General features: G+C 44.7%; 1 protein-coding gene across 1 annotated transcript in view; it reads left to right on the top strand.

Moving 5' to 3' along the window:
* The window catches only part of LOC311143831 (uncharacterized protein), a 105,336-nt gene extending 90,503 nt beyond the window's left edge, over positions 1 to 14,833 (top strand). The window contains 23 exon segments of the mRNA XM_084179713.1: positions 548 to 556; positions 687 to 737; positions 1,011 to 1,085; positions 1,217 to 1,315; positions 4,818 to 5,039; positions 6,636 to 6,797; positions 6,893 to 7,063; positions 7,529 to 7,672; positions 7,801 to 7,926; positions 8,060 to 8,241; positions 9,115 to 9,178; positions 9,405 to 9,479; positions 9,949 to 10,056; positions 10,165 to 10,272; positions 10,352 to 10,549; positions 10,676 to 10,792; positions 10,921 to 11,082; positions 11,433 to 11,531; positions 11,665 to 11,811; positions 11,980 to 12,096; positions 12,370 to 12,561; positions 12,789 to 13,075; positions 13,303 to 14,833. Of these exon segments, the coding sequence (XP_084035839.1) occupies positions 548 to 556; positions 687 to 737; positions 1,011 to 1,085; positions 1,217 to 1,315; positions 4,818 to 5,039; positions 6,636 to 6,797; positions 6,893 to 7,063; positions 7,529 to 7,672; positions 7,801 to 7,926; positions 8,060 to 8,241; positions 9,115 to 9,178; positions 9,405 to 9,479; positions 9,949 to 10,056; positions 10,165 to 10,272; positions 10,352 to 10,549; positions 10,676 to 10,792; positions 10,921 to 11,082; positions 11,433 to 11,531; positions 11,665 to 11,811; positions 11,980 to 12,096; positions 12,370 to 12,561; positions 12,789 to 13,075; positions 13,303 to 13,557 (3,170 nt within the window). The 3' untranslated portion in view covers positions 13,558 to 14,833.
* Positions 14,834 to 14,871: the final 38 nt, after the last annotated feature.

The raw sequence follows: 14,871 nt of genomic DNA on the forward strand, positions 1-14,871 counted from the left end.
ATTCTCTCTCTCTCTCTCCCTCTCTTTTCCCAATCACTCTGACTCCTCTCTCTCTCTCTCTTTCTCTCTTTCTCTCTTTCTCTCTTTCTCTCTTTCTCTCTCTCTCTCTCTCTCTCTCTCTATCCCCCCTCTCTCTCTCTCTCTCTGTCTCTCTCTCTCTCTCTCTCTCTCTCTCTCTCTCTCTCCCTCTCTTTCGCAATCACTCTGACTCATTCTCTCTCTCTCTCTCTCTCTCTCTCTCTCTCTCTCTCTCTCTCTCTCTATCTCTCTCTCTTTCTCTCCATCCCTCTCTCTCTGTCTCTGTCTCTGTCTCTGTCTCTGTCTCTGTCTCTGTCTCTCTCTCTCTCTCTCTCTCTCTCTCTCTCTCTCTCTCTCTCTCTCTCTCTCTCTCTCTCTCTCCCTCTCCTTTTATCTCTCTCTCCACTTCCGCTATTTGTGGGGACAACAGAAAGACTAGTTGTAGTTGTACACTCCAAGGCTTTGTCATGAATGGGGGTGTGCGAGAAATGATACTTCCACTTTCTTCTTTCCTCACCTCTCTCCCCAGACGAGCCCAGTAGCAGTCCATCTGCATCCCTCAAACCAGCCACAGCAGTACTTGTTTGAGATCATGCTTTAAATTTTTCCAACACTTATTTCAAATGCCTCTCTTTTTCTTTCTATCTCTTTCTCATTGCCATTGAAAGGAGTGTCTGGCTGTAGTCCGAGAGGAGATGGAGAACAGAATGACATCACAGGTAGCTGGACTAACAGCATTTTAATCAAGTTACTCTACTTCACGATTGGTGTTTTGCTTCCATAGCCTTTGTGTCTTGGGTTAGCTTACAGTCACTGTGTATAGAGTTAGAGTTTTTTACTGGTGTATTAGTAACTGTTTTTTCCCCTCATAGTCTCATCTTCGGTTAGTTGGCTAATATGTATGTTATTTAATTTTTGCTATGCTCTGATTCACAATCCACACTGACCATTCTTATAGTAATTGTTGATACAATTGTTATTTTTTTACTCAGGCGATTGTGATGCCTTACCCGGACCACCCGGTATGCCAGGACCACCAGGACCCCACGGGTTAGAGGGTTTCCCAGGTAACGTTTCCTGAAGGTTCCTTTTAAGCTTTTAGAATGCAAAACAGAAAATGTGTCATATGCTCTGTCTTTTCCTGTCAAGAACCAAATTGATGTCTAGCTTCCTGCATGTTCTTTTGTCTGTGCTTCAGGTCTCCCAGGTCAGAAAGGAACAACAGGTCCACTTGGAGATGAGGGGGCCAAAGGAGAGATAGGAGAGCAAGGCAGAGGAGGGTCACCTGGATATCCAGGTGATCATTTTGCTGCTTTAACTGTTATACTAGTCTATGGCTGTGTTTACAATGGCGAAAGAGCTGATCTGATTGGTCAAAAGACCAATTACTGGAAAAAATGATCAGAATTAGGCTGCCTGTGTAAACGCAGCCTTTTTGCGCTAGTTACAGACACTTATACCATGGCATTGTTGAATACTCATTTCTGATTGGCTTGAAGGGCATTATAGAGCATGCTTTATACACATAGCATCACAGCAGATCACAGGTACATTTACTCCCACTTGTAATGGATGCACTTGTACAATAGGCCTAGGGACCGATTCAGACTTAGAACATTTACGTGTTTCCTTTCCTACGCACTTCTCAGTATTTGGTATTCAGACTTACCTTATTCAGTCACATAACACGCTCTGCAGGTGTGGCTACCTTGCGAACCCGTTTGCTGGCCAACAGATTTTCTTATGGAGTTTTCATTCAATAGGGTTTTCAGTACATTTATCTTAAGCCATCCCTTTAAATACGGTGTACCTTTTAGTTAGAATTTTGTAGACAGACTACAATATATCGAGAGAACAGGTTCAGAATATTAGGGATCAGTGAAAGAAAGACATCTAAATATATTCATATTCGTCTCTGTTTCAGCACCAATTGGTACATTTTAAAATACTCTGATCTTGTAGATTATTTAGGGTTAGGAAAGTATTTATTAATCATAAAAAACAGGTTTGGAGACACTTTATGCAGAAAATATATTGATGAATAAAAAATACAGTGGTTTGATTCATCCTGAAAGTTGCCATATTCAGTTCTTCAACCCATGGTAATGTTGGAAGATTAGTGTAGATATAATTATAATAGGGAGAATAGTGTAAATGAGTAGGCTATACCCTTGTCTATTGCCTGCACTTGTCTGCAATAACCATCGGGTTGAAACTGTTACAGCTTGGTCTGCGCTCCGCTCCGTAACGATTTCATTAGCGTACATGTCTTTTTTATATAGATTATCAGCTGTTACTAATGATTCTTAGCAACAACCGCATTTCATATATACAATGTATATAGTATGTATAAGCATGAAGTAGAGGCCTAAGCATTGTTGTTCACTAGTTTACTCCAATTAGGGAAGGGATGGTGGGGTTGGAAAGTAATAAAGGGAAATATTTTTTTTTTAAAGGATGTGTATGTATATATATATATGTATGTATATGCGTATATGTATGTATGTGTATGGATGTCTATGTACACTGCTCAAAAAAATAAAGGGAACACTTAAACAACACAATGTAACTCCAAGTCAATCACACTTCTGTGAAATCAAACTATCCACTTAGGAAGCAACACTGATTGACAATACATTTCACATGCTGTTGTGCAAATGGAATAGACAACAGGTGGAAATTATAGGCAATTAGCAAGACACCCCCAATAAAGAAGTGGTTCTGCAGGTGGTGACCACAGACCACTTCTCAGTTCCTATGCTTCCTGGCTGATGTTTTGGTCACTTTTGAATGCTGGCGGTGCTTTCACTCTAGTGGTAGCATGAGACGGAGTCTACAACACACACAAGTGGCACAGGTAGTGCAGCTCATCCAGGATGGCACATCAATGCGAGCTGTGGCAAGAAGGTTTGCTGTGTCTGTCAGCGTAGTGTCCAGAGCATGGAGGCGCTACCAGGAGACAGGCCAGTACATCAGGAGACGTGGAGGAGGCCGTAGGAGGGCAACAACCCAGCAACAGGACCGCTACCTCCGCCTTTGTGCAAGGAGGAGCAGGAGGAGCACTGCCAGAGCCCTACAAAATGACCTCCAGCAGGCCACAAATGTGCATGTGTCTGCTCAAACGGACAGAAACAGACTCCATGAGGGTGGTATGAGGGCCCGACGTCCACAGGTGGGGGTTGTGCTTTCAGCCCAACACCGTGCAGGACGTTTGGCATTTGCCAGAGAACACCAAGATTGGCAAATTCGCCACTGGCGCCCTGTGCTCTTCACAGATGAAAGCAGGTTCACACTGAGCACATGTGACAAACGTGACAGAGTCTGGAGACGCCGTGGAGAACGTTCTGCTGCCTGCAACATCCTCCAGCATGACCGGTTTGGCGGTGGGTCAGTCATGGTGTGGGGTGGCATTTCTTTGGGGGGCCACACAGCCCTCCATGTGCTCGCCAGAGGTAGCCTGACTGCCATTAGGTACCGAGATGAGATCCTCAGACCCCTTGTGAGACCATATGCTGGTGCGGTTGGCCCTGGGTTCCTCCTAATGCAAGACAATGCTAGACCTTATGTGGCTGGAGTGTGTCAGCAGTTCCTGCAAGAGGAAGGCATTGATGCTATGGACTGGCCCGCCCATTCCCCAGACCTGAATCCAATTGAGCACATCTTGGACATCATGTCTCGCTCCATCCACCAACGCCACGTTGCACCACAGACTGTCCAGGAGTTGGCGGATGCTTTAGTCCAGGTCTGGGAGGAGATCCCTCAGGAGACCATCCGCCACCTCATCAGAAGCATGCCCAGGCGTTGTAGGGAGGTCATACAGGCATGTGGAGGCCACACACACTACTGAGCCTCATTTTGACTTGTTTTAAGGACATTACATCAAAGTTGGATCAGCCTGTAGTGTGGTTTTCCACTTTAATTTTGAGGGTGACTCCAAATCCAGACCTCCATGGGTTGATAAATTTGATTTCTATTGATCATTTTTGTGTGATTTTGTTGTCAGCACATTCAACTATGTAAAGAAAAAAGTATTTAATAAGATTATTTAATTCATTCAGATCTATGATGTGTTGTTTAAGTGTTCCCTTTATTTTTTTGAGCAGTGTATATATATATATATATATATATATATATATATATATATATATATATATATATATGCGAGAGAAAAAAAACATATGGGGGATTGAATGTGATGCAATTACATTGATGGAAGTTACAATCTATCTGCAATATATATTTTTTTTTTTATTATTTTTTTTTTTACGCATTTCATAAACTTTACTGTGGGAAAGTTGATATGTTGATATGCTTCAGTTTGCTGCCAAATGACTGGTTTCACGTTTTTCTAGCAATTATAAGGTCAAATAGATCTAAAACAAGTGTAATTTATATTTACAATTCCCTTATCCAAATGGATTACTCATTTACCTAGCTCTTATCAATAGCTCTTATCAAGTTGTAAATTACAGTGCATGGATAATGGTGTTATTTCTATTGGAAAAAAGTACACCTTATTCATGGTTTCCTCGCGCGTAAAGATGGTGGAATTATTACGGAATTAAGTCAAGGTCAGAATATCTGTAGACACAACTCCACCACACCTTCATTTATTCTATCACCACCCCAAACGAATAGCTGATGAATAGCATGCCATTCTCATGCTTAAGTTCAAGGTCAGAATATGCATAGAGAGAAAAGTGCATAAAAAGGGAATTATGTTCCATTTACACACACTTAACTCGGGTCGGAATCCCCCCCTAGTGCTTTAATACTGATGGTCTGGTCCTCTCTCCCAGGTTTTATCGGCCCCCGTGGAGACCTGGGTCAGCCCGGCTCAAAGGGTAATCCTGGAACCCAAGGTCTCCCAGGTCAACAAGGTCGGAACGGGGAGCCAGGAGAGAAGGGACCTCACGGGGAGATCTGGGGCGCGTCGACTGGACAACCTGGAGAAGTGGGTCTTCCTGGAGAGCAGGGACCAAAAGGATTCAGCGGAGAACCTGGAAACGAGGGCTACCCAGGTGGGTACTAATACAATAACTTACCAGCGTACTGCAGGATGAAAAACTACAATTTCTCCACCTTTTCAAGAGTGGTTATGTACAGTGCATTCAGAAAGTATTCAGACCCCTTCCCGTTTTCAACATTTTGTTACATTACAGCCTTATTCTAAAATTGATCAAATTGTATTTTCCCCTCATGCATCTACACACAATACCCCTTTTTTTTTTGCAAATGTATTAAAAATAAAAAACAGAAATACCTTATTTAAGTATTCAGACCCTTTGCTAAGAGACTCAAAATTGAGCTCAGGTGCATCCGGTTTCCATTGATCATCCTTGAGATGTTTCTACAACTTGATTGGAGTCCACCTGTGGTAAATTCAATTGATTGCACATGATTTGGAAAGGCACACACCTGTCTATATAAGGTCCCACAGTTGACAGTGCAGGTTTGCAGGTCCCCAAGAACACAGTGGCCTCCACCATTCTTAAATGGAAGAAGTTTGGAACCACCAAGACTCTTCCTAGAGCTGCCTGCCCAGCCAAACTGAGCAATCGGGGGAGAAGGGCCTTGGTCAGGGAGGTGACCAAGAACCCGATGGTCACACTAACAGAGCTCCAGAGTTCCTCTGTGGAGATGGGAGAACCTTCCAGAAGGACAACCATCTCTGCAGCACTCAACCAAACAGGCCTTTATGGTAGAGTGGCCAGAAGGAAGCCACTCCTCAGTAAAAGGCACATGACAACCCTCTTGGAGTTTGCCAAAAGGCACCTAAAGGACTCTCAGACCATGAGAAACAAGATTCTCTGGTCTGATGAAACCAAGATTGAACTATTTGGCCTGAATGCCAAGCGTCTCGTCTGGAGGAAAACTGGCACCATCCTTACGGTGAAGCATGGTGGTGGCAGCATCATGCTGTGGGGATGTTTTTCAGCGGCAGGGACGGAGACTAGTCAGGATCGAGGGAAAGATGAATGGAGCAAAGTACAGAGAGATCCTTGATGAAAACCTGCTCCAGAGCGCTCAGGACCTCAGACTGGGGCGAAGGTTTACCTTCCAACAGGACAACAACCCAAAGCACACAGCCAAGACAACGCAGGAGTGGCTTCGGGACAAGTCTCTGAATGCCTTTGAGTCGCCCAGCCAGAGCCCGGACTTGAACCCGATCAAACATCTCTGGAGAGGCCTGAAAATAGCTGTGCAGCGACGCTCCCCATCCAACCTGACAGAGCTTGAGAGGATCTGCAGAGAAGAATGGGAGAAACTCCCCAATACAGGTGTGCCAAGCTTGTAGCGTCATACCCAAGAAGACTCGAGGCTGTAATCGCTGCCAAAGGTGCTTCAACAAAGCACTGAGTAAAGGGTCTGAATACTTATGTAAATGTGATATTTCCTAGTTTTTTATTATACATTTGCAAAAAATTCTAAAAACGTGTTTTTGCTTTGTCAGTATGGGGTACTGTGTGTAGATTGATGAGGGGGGAAAAACAATGAAATCCATTTTAGAATAAGTCTGTAACGTAATAAAATGTGGAAAAAGTCAAGGGGTCTGAATACTTTCCGAATGCACTGTATAGTTATTGTAATGGCCTCTCTCTGCCCCTCTCTCTCAGGGATGGGTGGCATGCCTGGGATGATTGGGTTCAAGGGCGACGTGGGTCCTTCAGGTCTGCAGGGGGAGAAAGGAAGACCGGGAGCTGCTGGGATGTACGGCTGGCCAGGTGTACCCGGACAGGCTGGTGTCCCTGGACCAACAGGAAGCACTGGACAACCAGGTCAGACACACAACTGACTAACTTTTCTTTCTTAACTTGTTTCTGTTTGCTTTGAAGATGAAGAACCTAATACACTGTGTATGTGTCTCTTCCAGGTTTGAGCGGAGACAGGGGTGATCAGGGGGATCCTGGCACCCCAGGGCCAATAGGACTGAAGGGGACACCGGGGGAGTTTGGTAGTCTGGGTGCTGAGGGAAACACCGGCGAGCAGGGTGACCCCGGAGTGCCAGGACCTACAGGACACTCTGGTCTGCCAGGGTTCAAGGGTAACTTATTATACACAGTGGAGTCATGTTCTGTCCAATGTTCTGATCACATTCCACATGTCATTTTCTGATGAATAGTTGATATGAGGATGTAATGTCACACTAGAGTTTTGCAGTGAGGAATGATGAAATACACTGAGTATACAAAACATTAGTTTGAGTGTGTCAAGAACTGCAACGCTGCTGGGGTTTTCACGCTCAACAGTTTCCCGTGTGTTTCAAGAATGGTCCACCACCCAAATAATATCCAGCTAACTTGACATAACTGTGGGAAGCATTGGAGTCAACATGGGCCAACATTGTAGAGTCTATGCCCCAACAAATTTAGGCTGTTCTGAGGTCAAAAGGTGGTGCAACTCAATATTAGGAAGGTGTTCTTAATGTTTGGTATATTCAGTGTATATCATAACCAGATGCTGCTGTGAGGACATTCCTCCTGACCTGTGATGTCACTTCCTGTTCCAGGTATCAAAGGTTCTCGTGGCATGTCAGGGTTTGGAGGACAGCCCGGTGAGTCGGGCCTGAAGGGCTTCTCTGGACAGAAAGGAGAGACTGGCATTCCCGGCGAATTTGGACAGAAAGGAAACATGGGCTACTATGGTTCAAAGGGTGAGACTGAACAGCTGTTAGAATTGTGTGTGTTTTTGTGCTCCACTGCTCTCTTTCCCTGTCCCTCGCTTTCTCTTTAGATCCTTCTATCTGATTTGACACTCACTCTCACCCCCGCTGTCTCCTAGGTGACCGTGGTCTGAGGGGTCCAACTGGCGAGAAGCCCCACATCCCTCGTCAGATCATCAAAGACATGAAGGGGACAAAGGGAGAAGATGGAATCCCAGGGCAGATCGGATTCACTGGACCCAGAGGTGAGTAGGGATATTCAGGCTTCATGTCCTCCCAATCCCCCTCTCTTCTTTATTCACATACTGTCCTCCTCAGCCTCCTTTTCATTTCTCTCATTCTGATCCCCTCTTTACCTTCCCTCTCACTCTTCTACAGGTCCTAAAGGTTTTCCCGGTGTTCCGGGAATGGAGGGTTACCACGGCGTTCCCGGAGACCCCAGCGATGAGAAGGGTTTCCCAGGCAACCCAGGAGCGCAGGGACTTCCGGGGCCAAAAGGAATGCCGGGTCCAACCGGATCAAACGGAATCAGTGGCTTTCCCGGGATGTCTGGTCACAGGGTGAGACCATGTTGTCTGGTTTCCATTGTGTCTCTGCTGCAGCCAGCACCTGTAGTTATCATGCTAAACATGTTCAACAACCAGGTTAGAACAGACTCTCTGTCCGATCTAATGCTGTATCTCTATAGCACTATTGGGTGATCTGAAAAGTCATAGTCAATCGATCAATAATGTAATAATACTTTTAGCAAAAATGTTTATTTTAAATTTACAATCTGTAGAAACAATGAGAACTTTTGTGAAACATCACAGTACAGTTGAGAAATATATGGCAAGTAGAAATCCAATATGGATGGTGTTAAGAGATAGATGGGAGGGGTTGAATGGAGCTGGTTGGGGCTAATAACAACAAAATAACTAATGTAAAACATACTGTGTCCATAATAAGTATATAGGTTGAGAACTTTTGTGAAAGAGCACAGTTTAGGGGATATGGCATGTAGAGGCAAACCAGATGGACATCATGAAAATGATCAGAGAAGTTGAGGGTAGGGGAAAATTGGTTGTGTCCATACAATGTATATAGTATGTATAAGCTGGAAGTAGAGGCCTAAGCATTGTTATTCACTAGTTTACTCCAATTAGGGGAGGGGTGGTGGGGTTCGAAAGTAATAAAGGAAAATAACATTTTAAAAAGGGTATATATATGTATGTATGTATGTGTATGTATGTGTATGTATATATAATTTATATATATATATATATATATATATATATATATATTTGCGAGAAAAAAACATATGGGGGATTGGAAGTGATGCAGACAATTACATTGATGGAAATTACAATCTATCTACAATATTAACGCTGATCTACCCCCCCCCCAAAAAAAATTGCAAATAAATGCTGTATCTCTATGTGTGTGTTTTTCAGGGGGATAAAGGTAACCCCGGTGCCTACGGATCCTCAGGAGATCCAGGAGTGAAGGGTGTCAAAGGTATGACGCCCCCTGTCTGTCCCAAAACTCATGGATAAGTACAGTACCGTAGACGCCAGTAGTCATCCAAACTCCACTTTCCAGCAGTTTCAACTCAGTTAAATCTTGTCTTGTTAAGCACTTGGACTTGAAGCAAAAGTCCCAGGCCTATTTAACAGTTCCACAGAAGAAAGAATTAGTCGTAAAAGGTACTCGCTGAAATACGTGTCACTGTTTCCTTTTCCAGGTGAGGGGGGTGACGTAATCGACATGCCCGGATCCACAGGACTGAGGGGGGAGGATGGTTTCCCTGGGGTTTCAGGTGAGTCACTCATTGAGGCTGGCTTCCTTCATTTGCACTAGGAACCACAGATGTTGTATCTTTATTTGATCACTCTGTTGTCGCAGGAAATTCAAATGATCCTCTTTACATAAATTCACTGAAAACCCGCAGTTCTCTTTCTCTCACTAGATATCACACCTAAACTATAGTCTACTGTAGCTTATCAAAACGAATTTCCTGTTAGAAATTATCACTTTTTTGATATACATATAATCAAATCATCCTGCTTCAGGATTATTTTACTCCTGCTACAAAACTGGTCAAATTAAGATCCTACATCTGCATGGACTAATGAGAGCAAATACCTGGTAGGCCTCCACCATATTGCTTTTACCTATTCTATGTTCTCAGATCAGTGCAGATTAAGAAAATGAGTCTATGTAAGATGCTCTCTGAGAAGTGTTACCATGGTAACAGTGTTCCTGATGCTCTCTGTCTCTCCCTACAGGTCAGAAGGGCTACATTGGGATTCCGGGAGACAGGGGCGGTGGAGGTTTCCATGGTATCGAGGGCATGAAGGGGGGGCCAGGTGAACCTGGCACAGGAGGACCTATAGGTAAGAGACTTGACTTCCTGCCCTGTTGCTCACATTATTAGAATGAGTGTCATTCATTGCCTGTGTCTGACTGTTACCAGTCTGACTCTCTGTGGTTGTTGTCTCCAGGATCTGATGGTCAACAAGGGTTTCCAGGCAACCAGGGTACGAAGGGATGGCCTGGGGTCCCCGGAGAATCAGGCACACATGGACAACCAGGTTTCCCCGGACAGAGAGGTACACACACACACACACATGGGTGTGCACACACAAAACCTTTGCCTTACCACTGTGTTTGATCTGCTCCTCTCTGCAGGTTTCCCTGGACTAAAGGGTATATTCGGACTGGATGGGCTGAAGGGTCAGAAGGGCATCCCTGGACTTCCAGGTCAGGATAACTTTGGAACCCCAGGTGACCCCGGTTCTAAGGGAGCGAGGGGAGAGACAGGTATACCCAACTCCGAGGTCGGGACACCAGGATCGCTGGGTTTGAAGGGAGTTCAAGGACAACCAGGTTAGTCACTGCTCCTAAAGAAACATTGCATCTTTTTGTTACAAAATTTGGAGGACATTTTGTGTTTTATAGTGTCTAAGACCTCCCTCTTCTCTTCTTGTCTTCCTCTTCTCTTCTTGTCCTCAGGTGACCAGGGCCAGGTGGGACCCCCAGGGTTTCCGGGCCCCCAAGGGCCACAGGGCACCTCAGACAGACCCGGACCATCAGGAGACCCTGGCTTCCCTGGACCCAAAGGACAGTCAGGTGGAGTAGACAATGACGGAGTGGAATGTGTAGATTTAGAGTAGATTAACTGACTTGAGTATTTATCCTCTGGGATGTGTTGTGTGTGAAGTGTTTTGTGTGTTAATAATGCTTGTTCTGTTTTGCAGGTTTCCCTGGGACCCGTGGTTTCCCTGGTGAGCCCTCTCCGTACGGAGAGAAGGGTTTAGCTGGCCAGTATGGCTTCCCTGGATTCCCTGGTCTGAAAGGAAAGCAGGGGGATCAGGGACCATCAGGATACAAAGGACAGAGCGGAGTGTCTGGGAAGAAAGGTACGGATCATACACTCTTAGAACAAAAGGTGCTATCTAGAACCGGCTGTCCCCGTAGGATAACAAAACCAAATTCTGGATTGTGTTTTGGAATTCCAAAATGTAGGAATTCCTACATGGAACCAAAATGGGTTATCCTATGGGGACAGCCAAAGAACCCTTTTGGAACCCTTTTTCATAAGAGTGTATGGTTATAGGATAGAGGAGAAATTCCAAAATACAATCCAGAATGATGTTTTGTTATCCATTTTAGATGGCTGTCTGTTTGACTTTTGACAGGCAGGGAATGTTGAGCTGTTTAACTTGGCACTGAAACAGTAAAAGTAACAGCCATGTCTTTTGTCTCAAAGGTGTGAAGGGAGATCAAGGGATGATGGGAATTCCTGGTAGGTCTGGTTTCCAAGGAGACCGAGGTCCTTCCGGCCCAAAAGGAAATACTGGACTCACAGGTAATGATGTCATCTCCCTCTGTTTGGTATCACTCTGCACATTACTATAATTCACCTGAAAATCACCTACATTATCATGGAAGTTGCCTGTTTCGCACGTACAATCTGTGTGTTGCCTGGTCTGGTCCTGCAGGTTATCCAGGAGCCCCAGGTAACCAGGGCCCAGCCCCACTACCCCCCAGGATGCCAGGAGAGAGGGGTGCTCCAGGTCCTCAGGGCATCCAAGGACCAGAGGGTGTACGAGGGGAGACCGGCCCGAAAGGACCCCCTGGAGATCCAGGTAGGATAATCTCAATTGTTACTGTGTTACAGTGTTGTATACTTGTCAATATAAAATACTGTTCTATATACAATTGCTTCTGTGGGATTGGCTAACTTTTCTCTGACCTTTCTTTCCCCATTTTCCTACTTCCTTACCCCTATTCCCCATCTCCCCTCCCTCCTCCAGGCTACTTCGGACCCCAGGGGCAGAAGGGGATGCCAGGGCTGGGTGGCAGACCAGGTACCCCTGGGTACCGTGGGAATGTTGGAGGGAGGGGCCATCTTGGTCTGCAGGGCGTGGAAGGTAGGTACAGTATGGCAGGCGTGCCAGGGCGACAAGGCATATTAGAATTACAGCACTTAGTTCTGTAATTAGCTTACTGATAAAGGGTCTGAAATTGAATTAAATCCTGTATTCCATTTAGTTTTCATGGTGGTGCAATTTATTAGACCTGAAAGTGTTATGTATTTAATGTAAATTAATTTTAACACACAAACATTTAGGGGAAAAAAACATTGCACATAATTTTAACATTACACACAGATGCATTTAAACCTCTCTCTCTCTGACCCCTAGGTCACCGTGGTAACCCAGGTACTACAGGGTTGCCTGGCATGCCGGGCCGCAGTGTGAGCGTGGGATACCTGCTGGTGAAGCACAGCCAATCAGAGCAGACCCCCATGTGCCCCGTGGGCATGTCGAAGCTGTGGGACGGCTACAGTCTGCTGTACTTCGAGGGCCAGGAGAAAGCCCACAACCAGGACCTAGGTGAGAAAGAGATAAGAAAAACTAAAAGACAGGAAATTCAAATAAACACCACACCATTATTGGGTTGTACTCGTATCTATTCAGATTTGATTGGATTGGCAGATAGAACAAAGTAAGGATGTCTCAAGTTTGTCTGTAGTGACTGTAGCTCAGTATCATAATTATATATGAATACATTTATTGCTTAATTGCTTAATTGGTTGATTGAATTGATCTGTTGATCCCAGGTCTGGCGGGCTCCTGCCTCCCTCGTTTCAACACCATGCCCTTCCTGTACTGCAACCCTGGAGACGTCTGCTACTACGCCAGCCGCAACGACAAATCCTATTGGCTGTCCACCACCGCGCCCCTTCCCATGATGCCCGTGGAGGAAGGTGAGATCAAACCCTACATCAGCCGCTGCTCTGTGTGCGAAGCTCCGTCCGTCGCCATCGCCGTGCACAGCCAGGATATCACCATCCCACAATGCCCTGCTGGCTGGCGCAGCTTGTGGATTGGCTACTCCTTCCTCATGGTGAGTCTTTCCTTCCTGTTCTACACAATCTAAAGTGCCCTCCTCTCCTTGTCTGTTTCTTCATCTCTACTAATCTGAAAGCAATATGATTGAAGCCTACTGGGAATTTGCTTTAATCTGTTCAGCTCTTTCACGTCATGGGAATGTAAATGGCGTAGGTAGGAGGTTGAATAAGACATTCATATCAGTGTTCATACAACCTCTCTTATCCCTCCCTCTCCCCACAGCACACGGCAGCAGGTGACGAGGGTGGTGGTCAGTCTCTGTCGTCCCCTGGTTCCTGTCTGGAGGACTTCCGTACCACGCCCTTCATTGAGTGTAACGGGGCCAAGGGCACCTGCCACTACTTTGCCAACAAACACAGCTTCTGGCTCACCACCATCGAAGAGTCCTTCCATGCCGAGCCTGCCTCAGAGACCCTGAAAGCAGGCCAACTCCTCTCACGCATCAGCCGTTGTCAGGTCTGCATGAAGAACCTGTGACCTGCCTCACCCTAAATCCCTGTTGACCCTGTGATGTCATTTCCTGTGACCATACCCCCCTGCCAAACACAATTCAGGAAGTAATTGCCTTTGGCCTTAGGCACAGATCTAGCTTACCCTCCTCAATTCCTAACTTAAGCCATGAAGGGGAAACGCAAAACTAACCTTAGATCAGCGTCTATGGGGCAGCTTCATCCTAATCCCCCGAACTCTGGCTTGGGAGGACTGAAGGACTGTGTGAACATTTCAAGTGGAGAGCAAGTGTCCTGTGTTAAGAAAAAAATCCCTGCCATAAAGTCAACAGCGATATGAAATATACATGTAAATGCTGTTTTTAATTGTTTGTCCTATTTGATATGGTGCTTTCTCTCTAACTTATTACCTCAGCTATAATTATACACCAAACATGTTTAACTGACCATACCAAGAACATACAGCTGAAACAACCAAAGATGCCCGTGTGTACGCACTGCTTAAGTTATTAATCAATCAAATTATTGATTAAATTGATTGCGTGTGTGTACTGCTTCAGTTATTACATTTTTAAAAGTGTGTTTGTTTTATTCAGGTATAAGTGCCAAAGCCACTTCACTAATACTGACCCTCAACCAATTGTAAATGATGAGGTTTAGTTGAGGGTTTTGCTCTTAACATTCAGTATTATTCTGCTTTACATCAAGTGTTCGCACATAACATAACAGCCACTGTGCACTGTTGCTTATGTATGTTAGCTATATATATATATCACTGTTTATGTATCAATATATTTTACATTCACACATTGCTTTGATCACAAAATGCACTGATTTACCTTTTTATATTTATATCCGCTGAATGAACTTGATTCTCATTTTACTCATAACTAAAAACATATTAGTTTGATTTTGTTTTACCATTGACACTAATTATTGACATCACATTTTCATATGAACAGTCAGCTCAGTCTCAGCTGGAATCAAGCCAGCACAGAAATGCAAACAACTCTGTCGAAAGTCTGAGCCGTGAGGACTGGTTGGACCAAATCTGGTCAGCAATCCCTTCTCCAGAGCATGTATTTGTTTATCACATTCTAGGTCCTAGGAAGTAGTCCATGTTGAATCGGCCATTAAAAGAATAACACCAGTTTTATATTGTACATTTCCAACCACTTCAGATTAACAGATTCATTTGGCCATTTGTTCGATGTAATTATGTTGAATACCATTAGGTGCTATGAATCCATAGAAATGTATTGTAATGGAGTCATAACAAAAATACAAATGTTTTGTTTGTTATACTTCTGTTGAATTTGCATTGACGTTCACACCTCAGCTC

This window comes from Coregonus lavaretus (assembly GCF_964263955.1).
Source record: "Coregonus lavaretus genome assembly, chromosome: 16".
Lineage (NCBI taxonomy): Eukaryota > Metazoa > Chordata > Actinopteri > Salmoniformes > Salmonidae > Coregonus > Coregonus lavaretus.